Source organism: Colletotrichum tamarilloi (genome assembly GCF_030869305.1).
Source record: "Colletotrichum tamarilloi strain Tom-12 chromosome Unknown Scaffold_11.1, whole genome shotgun sequence".
Taxonomy (NCBI): domain Eukaryota; kingdom Fungi; phylum Ascomycota; class Sordariomycetes; order Glomerellales; family Glomerellaceae; genus Colletotrichum; species Colletotrichum tamarilloi.
The window spans coordinates 833,174-850,272 of NW_026849394.1; the positions used below are offsets into that span (position 1 = coordinate 833,174).

At 52.4% G+C, this 17,099-nt stretch overlaps 4 protein-coding genes across 4 annotated transcripts; 3 read left to right on the forward strand and 1 right to left on the reverse strand.

Moving 5' to 3' along the window:
* Positions 1 to 1,980: 1,980 nt before the first annotated feature.
* Positions 1,981 to 2,606, forward strand: CTAM01_04742 (acetyltransferase; the record flags this gene model as incomplete). Its single annotated transcript, XM_060520772.1, has 2 exons — positions 1,981 to 2,160; positions 2,226 to 2,606. 2 exons carry the CDS (start codon positions 1,981 to 1,983, stop codon positions 2,604 to 2,606), a joined length of 561 nt encoding a protein of 186 aa, XP_060384726.1.
* A 1,036-nt stretch (positions 2,607 to 3,642) lies between these two features.
* CTAM01_04743 (uncharacterized protein) lies at positions 3,643 to 4,308 on the reverse strand (the record flags this gene model as incomplete). The annotated part of the gene is made up of 2 exons (XM_060520773.1): positions 3,643 to 4,223; positions 4,281 to 4,308. 2 exons carry the CDS (start codon positions 4,306 to 4,308, stop codon positions 3,643 to 3,645), a joined length of 609 nt encoding a protein of 202 aa, XP_060384727.1.
* Positions 4,309 to 4,960: 652 nt separating this feature from the next.
* Positions 4,961 to 6,215, forward strand: CTAM01_04744 (uncharacterized protein; the record flags this gene model as incomplete). The annotated part of the gene is made up of 2 exons (XM_060520774.1): positions 4,961 to 5,196; positions 5,261 to 6,215. The coding sequence occupies 2 exons, from the start codon at positions 4,961 to 4,963 to the stop codon at positions 6,213 to 6,215; spliced, it is 1,191 nt and encodes a 396-aa protein (XP_060384728.1).
* A 1,708-nt stretch (positions 6,216 to 7,923) lies between these two features.
* CTAM01_04745 (uncharacterized protein) lies at positions 7,924 to 12,385 on the forward strand (the record flags this gene model as incomplete). Its single annotated transcript, XM_060520775.1, has 8 exons — positions 7,924 to 8,811; positions 8,881 to 9,069; positions 9,120 to 9,585; positions 9,643 to 9,770; positions 9,820 to 10,479; positions 10,532 to 10,674; positions 10,726 to 11,327; positions 11,607 to 12,385. The coding sequence occupies 8 exons, from the start codon at positions 7,924 to 7,926 to the stop codon at positions 12,383 to 12,385; spliced, it is 3,855 nt and encodes a 1,284-aa protein (XP_060384729.1).
* Positions 12,386 to 17,099: the final 4,714 nt, after the last annotated feature.

The following is a 17,099-nucleotide window of genomic DNA, read 5'->3' on the forward strand; positions in this document are numbered from 1 at the left end:
GGCCGCTACCACGGGGGAAATGTTAGTAGAACGGAGTGAGCCCTTGAAGTCGATATTGTAACAACCCAAAGAGGCCAGGCTATTCCGTGGAAGTAAGGACCAGGCGGCGCATACCTGAGCTTGGGATGAAGTGGAAGCGAGGACGGTGTCAACTGCGCCGTCCTCGTTGGGCGTGGCCTGGTACTTATTGAAAGGCACGTGGGCGAGTGGGCGATGGGACGGTGTGAGCTAAGCGGCGAGCAAGGGGGGGCGACTACCTATGGCAGATCCAAAGCTAGGCAAAGCTTGTTTCGTGATTTGTTGGACAGATAGAGAGGGACAAATGTTGACAAGCAGTCCCGAGGCATGCGGGATTCAGGTGTGCTTGGCCGGGCAATGTTGAGAGCCAAGGAGTCCGGAGCTCGGGGGGTGGGTTGTTGGAGGCGGCCGAGGAACGAGCAAAAAAAGATGCATGAGCTGCTTGACTTCTCCGTGCGGCCCGACGTGACGTCAATCTCCGAGGGGGGCAGCATCTTTTTCCAGCATGCTCTCCGCCAGAAGAGGTACTTGAAGGTAGTGCGTATTTTGGTGTGGTTGTTATGTATCTGGCCTTGTGGTGAGTGCGCCCGGCAGATGCACAGGCACCATGCCGCAATGGAATGCAGGGGGGTCCCACTGAATGAGGGCACCGGTCCCGTCGTAAATCCTTACGCAGTAGGTAACTGGTAACTTGGCACCAAGTGATACCTCAAGTGCTACAATATGAATTTTTTTTTTGTTATGTCCCGACGATGCTTGTCGCGTAGAAATGTTCCGAAAGCGGTCAAGTCGTTTCCTGTCTCTTTTGGTCTAACTAATTGAATAGAGGTAATGGGCTCTAAAGCAGACCCTGACAAGCAGCCCAAGGGGGCCGACTTGCATGTGATGGGCCTTGGATGAACCCCATTGCATGAACGCAAGCAAGATTTTAAACTTGGCAGATTTGACGGGCAGTAATCTCGCCTTGTGTAGGACATGAAGTGAATCCTACCTACCAACCTTGTTACGGTCTTCTCTCAATTACCTGGAATATCCAAGTTTGACAACCCTCACAAACACCACCCAGCACACGCTGGCAAGCGTGAGGCGCTGCCATCTCTGGCTTCACCCTAATGCACCTCACTTTACCATGTGCTTACCTCACCTGGTAGAAACCTCACCTCTCCGCAAAGTCGAGTTTCCAAAAATCAAGTAGGTCTGATTAAACCATTCTAGGTATCCAATGAGATGACTGTCGAGGTAGCACGAGGGCGGCCGTTTGACATGTGACAGTGAAGGAAATTCACGGCGTTTGGCTGGAAAAGGAATCTCACTGCCCTGAGGGCAACAGGCCGCCCGTCGGTAGACCCCACTAAATGGCCTGCCCGCAAAACTGCCTTGACCTCCGAATCCGACAGGGACGATGGGCGTAGATGGTGGGCCCCCGGGCGGGGCCTACCGTACTGCAGCTGGTAGGACACTGAACACCGCACGGTCTGAGCGGAGCTGACTGACCTGAAGCACCGCAGCCAGAACAACTCGACTCAGTTTTAGGTATCGAATGCAGCGTCCCCCGACTCCGACTCCAACTACGCCCATCAACTTGCACCTGCAAACGCACATCTCACGATCCTGGTTCGGCCGGTTTGCACTCGCCCTTGTCTCATAACCCCCAGCCGCGGCAGAGCCGCGCCTCTTCATCTTTTGCATTCTCGTCTTGCCTTCCTCTACAGCAAACCACGCGTCACATTGGCGACACCCGGCTATTTGCCCGCACTTTCTCTCATCCGCCTCGTCTGAGATCTCAAGACTTCACTTCTTGCTTCTTCCTTGCGCGCTATACAGATTGTCATGCCTTGAGACCATTTCAGGTGCCGATATAGGCTTGTGCGCAACCTCTCACCACGAATTTTATAGCTTTGATTTCATATATCTTGCCTACGAAGTCCGATCTCAAACAAATATACCCCGCGAGACAGCAACATGGACGTTTCCAAGGTCACCCACCTCCCCGCGGATCTGCAGTACATCCAGTACGAGCACAGCCTCGAAGCGAAATACCTTCCAGCTATACGCTCTCTGATCGCAAAGGACTTGAGTGAGCCATACAGCATCTATGTCTACCGGTATTTTCTATACCAGTGGGGCCATTTGTGCTTCATGGTACGTTACCTTTCTCTCTATTCCCTCTTGTGTATGTGCCATCGCCGTTGCTTACTTTACCACAGACTTTGAATCCCGCCGACGGGTCTCTCATTGGTGTCATCATCTGCAAGCTGGAAGTGCACTCGTCTCACTCGCCGCCAACGCGCCGGGGCTACATCGCTATGCTCGCCGTGGCCTCGCCATATCGCGGTAAAGGCATTGCGACGGCACTCGTGAAGAAGGCTATAGATGCCATGGCCCAACGGAACGCGGATGAGGTGGTCCTGGAGACGGAGGAAACCAACACACAAGCCATGCGTCTGTACGAGCGTCTTGGGTTCTTGCGTTCCAAGAAGCTACACAGGTATTATCTCAACGGCAACAGCGCCTACAGGCTGGTACTGCTGCTCAAACCTATCGACCCGGATGCCGCGTTTGATGATTCGGATGGCCAGTCTCCCTGACTAGGGGAGTATGGGGAAGATCTGCTTCTCAAGTCAAAAAGAATGCTTGATAACACGTGCGGCGTTATTTGACAACAACCGCACCGAAAGGTTAGATTAGGGTTACGTGAGAGCTGGCAGAGTATCGTCGTTGCTTTAGAACGGGATATTGCGTGGGTAGAAACGTTAGCATCACTAGGGGCATGGGTACCGGACTTGGTGGTTTATTGCGTCGTCGATTCTGATAGATGGTTGAGCGTTGTACAAGGGGACAGAGGCATTTTTTTGGCAGGGCGCATGTCGCGATTCGTATTCACACATATGGCATAGGCTCGTGGCAGTACTCTACATGTACGGCTTATGAGAGGTACATAGCAATCTTATGTACATTCATTAGAGGAGCAAAGATGAGCTGCAGTCCGTCCTCTTAGCCTTGCTGACCGCCGTCGACTCTTTCCGCTCGTTTCTTCGAACCGATTGACCTAGCTTTTCTTCCTCACTCCCAAAAGTATGCAGCCCCTGAGAGGAGTACTGGTCTTTCCGGCCATCGTAAGCCTACACCTGCAAAGCGCCGCGTCATCAAGTGGATCGTACTTGAGCTCCTCTCGGGAAGTGGAAGACCACAAGGCGGATGATTGTCTAGGATAGCACATCCCTAGAACTGTAAATCGATGCCTTCAAGCCCCAGTGATTGCCGGAAGCGATACCGAGATACGTAAATGCATCTTGGGCATGTCAGACCGAAAACTTCCTCCGTAATAGGAGGCTTCTACGAACCTGGTTTATAGTAGATAGGGCGTCCCATGGCCTCGACGAGCTTGAGCTCTCTCAGCCGACGCAAGACCCGGGTCACATCTGCCATATCGCTGAAGTCGGCCGTATAAACGCATACAATCCGGTCTTTTCGACCGGTAGGGTCGGTATACGGATTCCAAGGGGCAACTTTTGCGGCAATGCCTAGTTCGTTGTTCGCTGTGGCGCTTGCTATGACGTTCCAGACTTCGTTAACATCCTTGGGCTGACAGAAGAGCATCCACTGTTTGACGAGAATGAGCTATCATATTTGGTACGCGCGGGCCTTGTTGAGAGCACTTGCCTTGCCGGCCTTGATCTTGCACATGTGTGCGAGGCCCATGATATCCCGGGTGGCATCTTCTTGTTCTTGCCTCAGCAACTTTGCCTGTACTGCCTTGGATTTGTTGGTCTTTTCGAGGCCTAGCTTGTAGTTGAGTAGGATCTCTAATCTCTCCGAGCCCCCCTCGATAAGGATATCGAGTCGTGAGCCCTCCTCCTCCGGTGCTTCGTCCTCATTGCCTCTGCTCCGCTGGTTCTGGGCATTGAACCTGTCCTTCCTGCGGATGTACGGATTGCATACAAAGATCCACGGGAGCCGCTCGCTGTGCTCCGTCGTCTCGGGAGGCAGACGATCAAGGAAGTCATTGACCGTCTCCGTTAACTGCCACGCGTAGGGAACATCGGCATACGGGTTGTGGAGTTTGGTGCTGTCGAGAGGCTCCTTCTTGACTTTTCTGTCCATCGCCGAGATGGAGGCCGCCGCCGCATTCCTCTCTTCCCACCACTGGGAAACGTCAAATGACGTAACCCGAGACTCTAGGTCGGCGACAATCTCATCGTCCCCTGAGCGCGAATTAGTTCGTCTCGTTCAACATCAATTGAGCTCATAAAGACGCAAACCGTAGAAGTCAGATTCATCAGAATCCATGTTACCCAATGCAAACTCTAGGAAACACAAGAACCAATGCTCAAAGATCACGAACAAGAATGAAAAGTGCCTTGTCTAGTTGTGAGGAAAGTGCGGTGAACGTTTGCTGTTTCGGAGCAGAAAAAGAAAGCACCACCCCAGTAAAGAACAATGACCATTGACTGTTGTAAAACAAGTTCCTTAGTATCGACAAGGTGAGGGCAACGTCATCCTCTTATGTGTATGTGCGGGCGGGGGACAACGTGTTGATAAAGTTTAAATCTATTGGAATGAAGGAACAAGGGGATGCTACAGACACCCCGTTGTTTTTGGAAAGGATTGCAACTTCCGAACCGATTAGCGGCTGTCAATCCCGGGGTCAGGGGTTGCGGGATCCTTCCGCCTGCGCCGGGGCCGATAACCCTCCCGGAACTCTTTGGCGAGTGCAGAATCTAAGCACCGCACGTCAAATCTCAAATTCGACTTCCCCCACACGTCTTCCCCGGACTCCAAACTACCTAGGCATTCCATCATCGAAAACCCGAGACGAGACAGCATAGGTCGGTGAGACACCCCGCATTTAGCAATACCTTTCGTCAAACACTCGAAAGCTGGGGATTGGAAGTTTTTCTTTTCCAGCCCAAAAGAGAAGACAACCCTCACACAAACCACAATGGGTGACTCAGCCCCAACCATTACTTCGAAGCAGTCTCTCATCCTCGACTTGCCCCCAAGCTGCATAGAGTTCTGCTCAATACATCCGTCTTATTTCGTAGTCGGCACATACAACTTGGTCAAAGAAGAGGAGGCGAACACTGAGTTGTTAGAAAACGCAGATGTTGCCGTTCCCAAGAAACCTCAAAACCGGAACGGTAGCTTGATCGTATATCGGCTCGTAGACGGCCTTGTGTAAGTCTGCCACTTGCGTACCAGAAGGATTGTCCTCTTTTCTGTTTGACTTACTCGTTTATAGTCAACATGTGCAAACACTCTTGCACCCTTCAGCAATTCTTGATCTGCACTTCTGCTCATCGTCTGGGCGGGAGGATATCTTGGCTGTAGTTTCGAGCACGGGAACACTTTCCATCTTCAAGTTGGCCCCGGACACCGACGACGCAGAGCCGTTGAAGCATTTGGCCACGAGCAGAATCTCCGATGTACCTGAAGGTGTTCTCTTCCTCTCTGGGGTTTGGGACCCGAACGATGCCGCCTCTATTGCGTTGACAACCTCGTCGGGTGAGGTGCGCATTATAAAACTCGGCGATTCATGGGAGATTGTAGATGAAGAGGACTCGGAGGCTATTATTACGCATTCTCTCGAGGCCTGGACAGTCGCTTTCTCGCCACCTGACCAAACCACGCCATTCATCCTCTACTCCGGAGGAGACGACTCGGCATTGCGCTACACATCGTATTCTCGCAACGAGGATGCGGCTATCGAGGCTCTGTATGCGCCCCTTAACATCCCCGGCCACGGTGCCGGCGTGACGGCTATCCTCCCTATACCACTCACTCTTGCAGACAACTCAAGACTACTAGTTACGGGTAGTTATGACGACACAATAAGAGTCTTTTCGGTACAACCGCCGCACGAGACGTACGGTATGCGAAAGGTCAAATGTCTCGCAGAGGAGAACCTGGGAGGTGGTGTGTGGAGGCTCAAGTTGATCGACATGAAAAGCAGTGCTGATCGATGCCGCCTGCGCGTCCTGGCATCGTGCATGCATGCTGGCGCCAGAGTCGTCGAACTCGAAGGCCCGCTAAGTGGCGAAGACTGGGCCGTGACTGTCCTGGCCCAATTCGAGGAACACAAGAGTATGAACTACGGAAGCGATTTTGTGCCGGCATCGGAGAGCAAGCGTCTTGAGTGTGTATCGACGAGCTTCTACGACAAGCTTTTGTGCCTGTGGGAGGTAGAACTAGCCTAGGTCAAGGTAGAAGAATGCAAAGCAAGTAAAATTGACAGCCTAGCTATGATGCCTAGTCTTCCTTCCAACCCCATTTGCCGACTTGATGTACTAGGTATGTCTGGGGAAGACAGGGGATGGTATTTGTGCTTAAGATCAAGTGCCTCAGACAAGGGGTTTGCCATGTTGAAGACAGGATTTGCCTGTAGTTTCTATGCATACTCGCGCAATTAGGCTGATGTGATTTCCGATGAGGCGGTCCCATCATTGAAGCAACTTGCGTAGTCTATAAACAGACATGTCAGATACCGCATTGCGGCGTCAAGGGGTCCTCATGCATCCTTTTTCGCAATTGGACGATAGCCAATTCCTAAAAACGTGGGGGAGGTACGGATATTCGATTGCCAAATGGCGGGGTATTTCCCTGGGTACGGTAGGCATGCATATACCAAGGCTAAGTTGACTACCCGGTAGCATGGCAAGGTATGAAGATGCCGAAATTAAATAACGTAGATTCACGAGAACGCATCTGCCTAGGCGAGGTGATGTGAGTTGAGGTGGGGTGACAGGTTCTCTCCGCATTTCCCATGTTTTCGTCCGACTCCCAACACATGGGCACTTGTGACATGGGACTTGAAGATAATTGGGGGTATCTTTGGAATGCAGTACCTCACTTGAGATGGAAGAAATGGATGATTCAAAACATGAACCGTCCTGTGTGCATCGCGACGTGTAGTCTCCTGCTTTATTGCCTGCTTCCAAGTCGGTCAAGTAAAGGCTCAAGGCAGGGCAAAGCAGGGTTTCATTGCGTTAGGTACCTACCTAGTAAGTCAGGTACGGACCTGGGACCTGTGAGGTGAGTCTGAGATGGCCCAGCCCCAGGTACACGGTCACCCCCCGGCCCGAACAGCACAGCACCGGGGACAGCGCATCACAGCAGCAGCAGGGCACCCGACAGCAACCACATGGAACCTTGCCCTGCGGTGGGCGGAACTGCTGAGCGCGTCGGACCTGAGGTACCTGGGGCGTGGGCGTGGGTCACCTTACACCTTGGGCTCACCTCACCACCTGCCTGCCTTAACGCCGCGCCAATTCCCACCTTTTAGCTTTACTTTCTGTCCGCCTCTGACGATGCAATTCAATATTGCTTCTTGCTCCTGCTGCTGCTGTTGCTAGTCCTTTAGCTTCTACCTCTGTCACGGCTGCTACACGCATACCATTTCCGCGCAGCTCTCAAGATCGACACTCGCTTTTGCATCTGCGTACCTCACCTTAACCAATCCCAGTCTAATCTCTCTGCTTCCTTCACTACTGCCCCCCCGACAAACTTTCCGCTGCTCAGCTTTGTCTTGCATATCCTTCCCACCGCATCAAGGTCAGAACAAACGACCTTGATAAGTCTTGACCAAGAACTTGTGGCAGGTACAGAGCTTCCGGTACGTCCTTGCACCCCAGTGTATGCATGTTCTGTAATGCACTTTCCAGTGTAGTCTTATCCTTTTCCTCTTCTTTGCCATTCGACGGTGGCCGTGGCTAACTCTAATCTCGACTTCTTGGGTAGCATTCCTCACCGAGCTTGCACTTCGATCTTTCCTCCTACCTGCTCCTCTCACCGTCAGGTTCCCTCGAGTCCACCTCCCGACGAATGAACCAGCATTAAGTCACCTGCTGGACAAGCAGCTTCCACGGCTGGACACTTTGCGGTGTACTGCGACCGACGGAACATATCATGGACGGCCGGACGCCCAATGGCGCAGCCGGTATGGCTCAGAACGCTACTTCCACCAACGGTGGAAACCCCGACATCATCTCCCAGATCCACCAGGCCCTCGAGGTCATACACAGTCCTTACTCTTCCAACGAGTCCCGCCGAGACGCACAGCTTTTCCTCGAGAATATCAAGGGCATAGACGAGGCCCCCTTCCACGGATTCACCCTCGCATCCAACAAGTCGCAGTCCCCCGTCGTGCGCCACTATGCCCTCTCTTTGCTCGAACACGCAATCAAGCAGAAATGGGCCGAATACAACGAGCAGCAGTCTACCATGCTGCGCGAATGGGTTATGGAGCTTTGCCGCACCCTGTCAAAGGAAGACCCGCTATATATTAGGAACAAGACAGCTCAGCTGTGGGTAGAAGTCGCGAAGAGATGCTGGGGCGCCGAGTGGATGGATATGGACGAGCTCTTGGTACGGATTTGGCAGATCCCTGACTCTCCTGTCCACAAAGAGCTCGTCCTTTTCGTGCTTGAGACCCTGTCCGACGAGGTCTTCAATGGCGACGATGCTGTTGTTGCCATGCGCGAAGGCGTCCTCAGCAGAAGCTGCGTCGAAGTCTTTACCCCAGCTTCCGTTCTCAGAGAGGCATTTCCCAACAGAGTTGCAGGCCCCGAAGTGCGCTCTGGGGAAGAAGGTTGGCTAAGCAGGGTATCCGAGTTTCTCAGTCAATGTCTCGACGGTGACGCACCGAACAACGACCAAATCCGCTCCTGCGCCGTGAAGTCCTTGACTGTGTTCTATTCCCTCATGCCATGGGCCATCCCAAAGTCTGTTGCCGTTGCAAACTGCGTTCCGGTCATGTGCAGGGCTCTTGCAACTCCCGAGGTGTCCATTCAAAAGGTACCAAGCAGTCCGTCTTGTGGTGCTCGTTCTGCCGTTAAAAAGGAGCCAAAAGCTAACATCGACTAGGCCTCGCTGGAAGCTCTGCATGCGCTCTACTCCCGTTCCAACTTTTCAGAACAAGAGTTCAAGGACCTTGTCGCGCCCATGTATGATGCTAGCCAAGTAGACCTCATGAAGAGGCTCTTTGAGTGGTCTGCTGTGGATGTGGAAGACATTGACGAGGACAAATACCAATTCGGCAAAAAGTTCTCAGAGGTGCGTCTATCATGGTGTAGAAGCCCCCCCAAGTTACTAATTGCTAGCAGATGCTGTCCCTTCTCGGCAACTACCTCGACCGGCGGTTCTCTGCCATATCTACAAACTCGGATGTCAGCGGTTTTCTCAACCTGCTGCTGCTTACCGTTCAGAGCCAGAGTCTCATCATCGCGATTCCAGTCCTGGCAACCTGGACACGTCTCCTCAACAACAGGCTAATTGGACAAAGCCCAGCCAACAGTCATCTCGTTGGGCCTCTTCTTGAAGTATGCGGCTCTCGCCTGATACGCTACGAGAATCTGCCCGAAGACACCCAAGACCAGACCTTTATGTTCCTGATGGAGGATACCGATACCGTTCCCGAGCGTCACGCGTTTCTCGGCAACTACCGAAGATACAGCACTCAAGTCATTGAGACCATCGTCCAGCTCAAGCTATCCGACGCAGTATACCACGTTCTTGGTCAAGCGGAACACGTTTTGCAGCATCTGTATGACGAGAGCCCGCCAATGAATGGTGAGTTGACAGACATAATCCTTGAGCGGAAGCCAAAGAGCAAAACTGACCTTCCAGTCGCGACGTATTTCAAACACTCTATGCCTGTTCTTCGTGTCGATGCTCAGTTTACAGTCATCGAAGCCGCACTCAAGGGCTACATGAAATGGAGAGCAAGCACCACTCAGCAGAGCTTACCAGACTATGTAGGTGACGAAGTCTCCGATATTCGAATCAATGCTGACTTGCTTCTAGGAGCAACAGCGTGCTGCACTAGAGAGGGATTTGGAGTCGTGGTGCACCAAACTTCTGGAGATGAAGTTCGAGGATCCTCTGATTCGCAAGAGAGTTTTACAGCTGTTGGTCGCCTTCTCAACAACAGCACTTGACAAGAAACCAGGCTTCATGCTCAAGGTTCTCGAGCACATTTTGATGACCTGGCCGGCGCCCCAGCCGGAACATCGTGCTTTCAATGAAGCGATCAAGGACTTCCAGTCTGAGAGCATGGTAGAGTTGCAGAGGCTAGCGTCCAAGGTTCCTGATCACTTGCTCGCGGTTTATGATCAAATCGAGGCAAAGGTTAACGACATGATCTCGTCTGGTACTCTGGATGAGAAACGCCAAATCGCTTATCAAAGCTTCCTCTTCATCATCATTCACCGAGCATCCAACATCGATCCGGCCAAACAGGTTGAACGACTCCAGCAATTCATCAAGCCTGTCACATCCTCATGGCAGAACCAAGAGCTGAAGAACGCATTGTCATCGTACTCTGGCTTTTGTGAATTGATGGCCTTGGACAAGGCAAAGAGATACCTGATGAGCCACCGCGTACATGAGGTCAAGGAATGGGGTTCCTGCGAGTTGGATGCGGAGGGTTTGGCTCTACAGGCTGAATTGGAGGAAAGGCAAAAGGTTGGTAGAACCGAGACACGTCCAATGTGGTGTTATGCTTACTTGTCTACAGATGTTGCCGCTCAGGCCTACCAAGTCTTTCCTATCATTCTCTGTCGAGAAGCTTGAGAAGACGTCGACGCCATTCCAGATCTCGTACCAGCTGTGGAATGACAGCTTTCCGCTGATCCTTCCGGATCTTTTGCAGTTCCTCAGGTAAATTCCGCTTCATCACTCGTGGTCTTCGTCGACTGACAGGCGTTGTAGCCATGCCCACGCCTCCCACAACCCGGATAACTGGACAGAACTGCCCAACGAGATGAAGTCTGTTGTTGGCAACGTGCTCAGCGACCGTTTCTGGCAAGCAGGCATTTCAGAGGGCAGCAAAGATGAGTTCTACGCAAGGGTCATGGATAAGAAGAACACACTCGAAGGTCTTGCATCGACGATCCGCGGAACCGTAAGGTTTGTAAGGGAAACTTGTTACGCGATCATCTACTGCATGAGTCGTTTGGAGATGCAGTTTTACGGCTTCAGCGAGCTGCCCGGTCCGCTTGCGCAAGCACTCTTCCAGAACTCATTCCACCTGTCAGCACATCAGCAAATCAATCTGCTCAACCTCGTCAGGTATCTTGTGGATGACTGTCCCCTCGAGCAGCGAGAGCATTTCCTACCCCCACTTCTAGCTGCCTGCTTCCAGCAAATGGACGCCAAGATCAATGCCGAATGGGAGAACTTGGAACGTCAGCAGGCCATACAGGCAGCTGCCGATGCTCTGACGGAGGAAATGAAATCAGAGAGCATCTTGCGCCAAGTCACCTATACCGCAGTCATTATGGTGGCGGATTTCTTGGACCCTACGAAAAGGAGTAAGTTAATCTTCCTTCTCCTTTCTTCCCAGACTTGATCCTCGCCCATCTCCTCTATCTTCCTCGGTCAGATTGTCGCAGTCTCCCTCCAACCATTTGCTACTCTAGGATCCCTTTGGGCCGTTCTGTAGTAGACTATCTGCCTGCTACCCCGCTCCTCATCCTCGTCATTTCCCCGTGTGCCTCGGCTAGGAGCAGAAGCCGGTGGGGATGGCAGTGCTGGTTCGAGGGTTTTGGAGAGACGGTATACATGGCGAATAAGCTGACATGGAAATCTAGACCCCCCGCCATTGAGATCTCAGAACGGTCAAGAGCAATCACGGAAGTATCCATCACTTAGGAAGTTTTGCCTGATGCAGTCAACCGTAGTTGAGCCATTGCTCCTCTTCTGCACGCACGCCATCCGCATGCGAGACACTCGTTGCTGCAGCATAATTCTGCGAGTGTTCCGTTCCATCGTCCCAGACTTCACCGTGGCTGAGCCACTGTCGCCCAAGTCTTTACCCCAAGATGGTGCTGAGGTGGCACCGTCCAGCAGGGACCCTTACCTCGATACCTCGCCAGTATCTGCGGAAGCAGCTACTGCCATCAGGGAATACATAGCTTCGGACGTGCTCCGGGCTTGCATTACCTCCTTCCATGAGCCCTACTTTGTAGATCTACAAAAAGACTTGGCGTCTCTGATCGCTGCCATAGTGGTTTACTATAGCCCTGTCACGAGCACCCCGCGCGACATACTCATGTCCCTGCCTAACATCAGGCAAGCAGATCTTGACAGACTCAATGACTTTGTGGCCAAGCCAGCCTCACACACGCGGCAGCAGAGAGCACTTGTGCTTGACTTGCTCAAGGACCTCAAAGGAGTCAGTATTGCCGAGATGGGAAAGCTCCCCAAGAACAGCGGCTTCGGGCGCAGCAAGAGGTCAAATCGTAGCAAGATGGCTCAGGAGTTCATGACACCGGCCAACGAGTCGAGAACACGGGGCGGTGGGGTTGCTGATGGGGGGCGTGCCACACCAGACGCCTTGGAGGGGGTGGCCGGCCTTTTCGAGGGCTGAGAAACCAACGGGAACCTACCTTGAGGATGGAAATGCACCGTTATCCGGCAAAGGCTATGTGCGAACATGTGCCCCGTCTCGACCCGGCCATCTGGCCAGCAGTTGATGGATGGGCGTCCAGCGATCTGGCCGAATCGAGAGTGATTGGATGGGTATCGAGGTGGGCTCAAAATACCACCTGGGCTGGATAACTAGAAAGAAAAAGAGTATAGATATGTCATGGGCGGGAAGGACTAGGATCCCAGCCATGCTTTGGAGGATTGAAAAGATACCAGTTTTTTCCCAAGGACCGTAGTCCCCCCCCCCCCCCCCGCTTTAGAGTTTGCCGTACCGTTGAGCTGATAGTATGAAGAGTTACGGATACAGCAACGGTGAGACTACAATGACCCAGATCGAAAAGTGACGCGCATCAACATACAACGTACTTGCCTGGAGGTTTAACAGGCACGCTGGCAGCATCTGCTCAGGCCTTCCCAGAGCAGAAAGGCCCGCCATGGCGTACATTTGACAGCGTCGGGAGTTGAGATGGTCGGTGGGTGGGATGCGGCTGCAGTGCTGCAGGTGCAGGTGGTCGTATGTAGTCCGCAAGCATTTCCAAACTGAGATAGCTTCTCATCCCGGGATCCGAAAGAAGAGGGACCCTCCCTTCCCCCCGTGCTGCCCTCCCCTCCCCTTGCCATGCAGGACTGGGCAATTTTTTTATTTTTTTTTATTTTTTTTTGACTGGGACTGGCTACATGGTACATGATGACTTGGGTATTGAGGAACTCGGGCACGAGGGAGGTCGATTCACCCAAGGGAACCGGTATAAGACTGGACGGGGAGACCCCCCGGGGCGAATGGTCATTGCTGCACGGCCGATTCGTACCTTTTGGGCGATAGATGTACCCGTGATTGAAGCCCCAGAACATGGTTTGGAAGAGAGAAAGATCCCGTCGTCTAAACTGGGAGGTCAATAGTAGGTGCATCTGCCCATCTCTGCTCTTAACCTTACTACGCTTACTTTGTTGTATCCGCAGCCGGGACTTCGGGACGGGAATCAAAGGGCACGAAGATCCGTAGAGACAGGGATCCCGAGGGCCCAGGGCCAGGGCCGTGGCTGTGAGGAGCAGCAACTTGGCAAGAGGAGCGGCGGGTAACCCGACGATCAACCTCGGCGATCGCATCGCATCACATTGCATGGAATCTAGAATTGGTGCTACACGGCCGTGTTTTTTTTTCTCTTTCTTTCTCTTCGTACATTGCATCCCCTGTCCTGGAGGTAGTCGTGTCATTCTTGTTTAGTTTTCTCAAGGAGAAGGGGGTCAAAGGGCGAGGAACATTTGCACGCATGAGCTGTATGCCGGTGGGGTTCGTCGAATCGTTGGTACTACTCCATGAACCACATTGTCGTCTATTAGAAACGGCGGCGGGAAGACAAGATTTCTTGTTTTCGGGGAGATTTGCGCCCCTCTCTGCGTGGAATGGTTTCCCTTGCCTCGAAGTACAAAGTAGGTGGAAGATGCCGAGGCGATACAAAGAGTCATCATCATCACCACCCTACGGATATTGAGCAACTCCAATCATCCACTAACCTACCATGTTAATTAATTTCCAGGCACGCCAGGTCACCACGTGTTCATCAGGAGAGAGGGGCGGAAGGCAATTGTCTTGGTATCCCTGGAATCCCTCCCACTACCTGTCTTCGGCCGAGGCATTGAAGAGATGAAGTTGTGAGACGAGGAGGGGAAAACGATTCATCGGCACTGGCTCGCCACACACGCGTACACACAGACACACCATCCCGCCTCCAGCCCCGGCGGCTAGATCTACTATCAATCTGTTTGGAACCCTACTTCAATTTGCCATCGTTGAGCTGAACCGGCATTTCGTTGTTTGTGTGTTTGTGTGGTTTGCTATACGCCTCGGCAAGATGGCGTCGCAGAGCTCCGGGAGACGAGCAAGTAGTTCATTTTCCTGTCCCATCGATTTGGGTCCAAACCTTGGAGTTTGGGGGAGGGGGTGGGAAGGGATCTACCCCGTAAGCTTACCCACATATGGTATCCTTAGATAGTAGATCGGCGGGCGGCAGACGGCATACACGGATACAGGCATCGAGAATTGGGGGCGATAGTGTTTTGTAAAACGAGAAAACATGACCTTGTCTTGTAAGGTGTTTGTGTGTACCATACCGTCGGCTTTTCGTTGCTGTATGCAGTAACACACGCCCGATGCCCGGAGCCGTATTGGCGGGTCTTACTCTGGGTAGACCACCGATGCGTTTCGGGGCACTCTTTCTCATAGAAAGAGGTGACAAATAATGTCATCGAGAAGACATCCCTTGTAATTTCATTGCGGATTTGTGTACACAAGCCGGCGTGTGAGAGATGTAATGAGCTAGATGGAGTAGTTTGAATACCCGCGCCGTGGTACTTCCAGTGTAGAAACCAGGATAATAGAGAAAAACGGACAAAGGCCCGAGTAAGTGTGCGAGAATGCGAGGAACACTGGAAAGGTCCGACGGCGCGTTCTAGAGATCCCGTCTCCCGATAGACAGGGTTGGAAGAGCATCATGCGGCATGATTTACTCATGGGACGAAGCACGACCTAGGGCTGTATCGGTAGTCAATAGAAAACCATGGAAGAAGCACTGAACCACTCGGCCGATGAAGCTATTTATTCAACGAGACTGGGATATGGCAAAGTCCCATCTAACGTTTAACGCTCGTTGCGTCTTGACTTTGCAGATTACCTCATCCCTCGTTGTCGTCGATTGACTGTGAGTTTATTTACCTTGGCAAAGCAAGGTTCCCGTGTTTTCCGGTTAAGCAGCCTGACCGTGAACCCAACCGACGATGAGCGTATGGAGTAGGCTTGATCAGCGGCTTTCGCGAAGTTGAGGTGAAAAGCGAGGAGTTTGTTATACAAGCCGGCGAGGAGTATAGCCTGCTGCCTCATCGATTGTCTATGCGTGGATGACGGAGAGACGCCTGAGAGATGACAGCATTCGGCCAGCCTGGAACGATAGGAAGACGCGGTCCGTGCAATGCGAAATCCCGGAGCCGCGAGTAAGATAAGTGGGATGACTTGCTTAAACTCAAGATTCATTAGTCGAGTGAGTTCTTGGATGATCCAGCTTACATCCGCAACGGATAGGCTTTCCTGTATATGGGGATGTCTTGTGCTGCTGCTGTCAAGCCCCTCTCAACGGTTCACAACATGTAGGTATCATGTATCCCTGGCACAGATACACTGTACAGGACATTAGATGCGAGGTATCGGTCGAGCTTGATACGCTGGAGCCGTTGGTTTTGGTTTAGTACATCCATTCACATGGATACTCAAGTCGTAACACGCACGAAGACTTTGGTGACCCCACAATTGAAGAGGATGGGACGTTGTCATAAATGACTGGTAACATGCAGTCCACCTTTGCCATCTCCTAATGCGTAAGCCCAGGCCAGGGTTCTGGAGCCGAATCGAGGGTGTATCCTCATACACCTCTGTACCTCTTCTGTGTGGACTTGGATGTATCGGGTGATCGGGTGGTGGTGTAGGCGTGCTAGGTATGAGTGGTAGGTCCCGCGGTGCCGTCAGAACGATATCTGAAGATCTGAGAGAAGCAGCGCGGTTCGCTGTGATCGACCGACCAAGCCTGGCTATTTCCGGAGACTGCGAAGATAGCCAAGGGGCCTTGGGGGCCTGGGCTGGCTGCGGAAGCTTTCGATCCTGGGCGTTTGGTTGACTTTCTTCCGGCCTGGCCTGACGAACGTGTTTATTTACCAGCGTCGGCCTGATAAAGCCTCAATGATGGGTGAAAACGACATTTGTAGCTCGGGATAGGACGATTTGGAAAGAGGGGTTCCCATGTAGATTTCGCCGCTGAGCTGACCCAATATGGCTTCATAGCCTTTGATAGATTCTGCGCTTTGGTGTTAAGGCGAACAAAGTATCGGAGTCCGTTGAACGACTGGAAGCCGTTGTCGTCTTGATCTAGTTCGACTGTGCGTCTGAACTGATTAGGCTCTGACGTTTGTGCCGGGCCATACGATAGATGTCAGAAGGGGTTGATGGGCAAGTGACAGGCAACGTTGTTGGATCACTGGGTCAATGGTAATCAAGATACAATTGGATGGCCAAGGAAGGTTTCCGTTTTCCATCGCCGCCGTCGTCGCACCAAGAGGGGACCCAAGAAGTGGTCGACTGTGAGTCTGTGAATGAGACATTGAGGCTGCGCAAAGCGTCGTACACACTGTGCTGGCGTGATGGTCTTGTTAACCTAGCCAGCTGACAGGGAATGGTTCAGTGCAGGATTCCTTCCATGCCACTCTATCTGCAGCTGAGGGGGGCTTCTAGCGTAAAGGTAGCTTAGCTTCCACTGGCGATCGTAACATGTTATCTCCAGTCGGAACTCTTGTCTCGTCTTGTCATACGGTAGCATACCTTGGGGATACATCAGTCGGTGGATCGGAGCGGAGAATGGAAGCAAAAGAAACAAGACTTTTGACTCTGCTTCACAGCGGCCGCCGTACGAGGTCCGTGAGCGGGAGACAGTGCAGTGACATCGCACTTTGTTTGTCCGAGTCGAGTCAACTAGGCTGGATAAGTTGTAACTGTGCGTTGGTCCGTTGGATTGGATTGTGGGTTCGAGATTGAGCTTGTCGACTGTTGTTGGTTGTCTGAGATGACGGGATTTCTGTCAACGGCTTGGCGTGACGCGATTTTCACTTTCTGC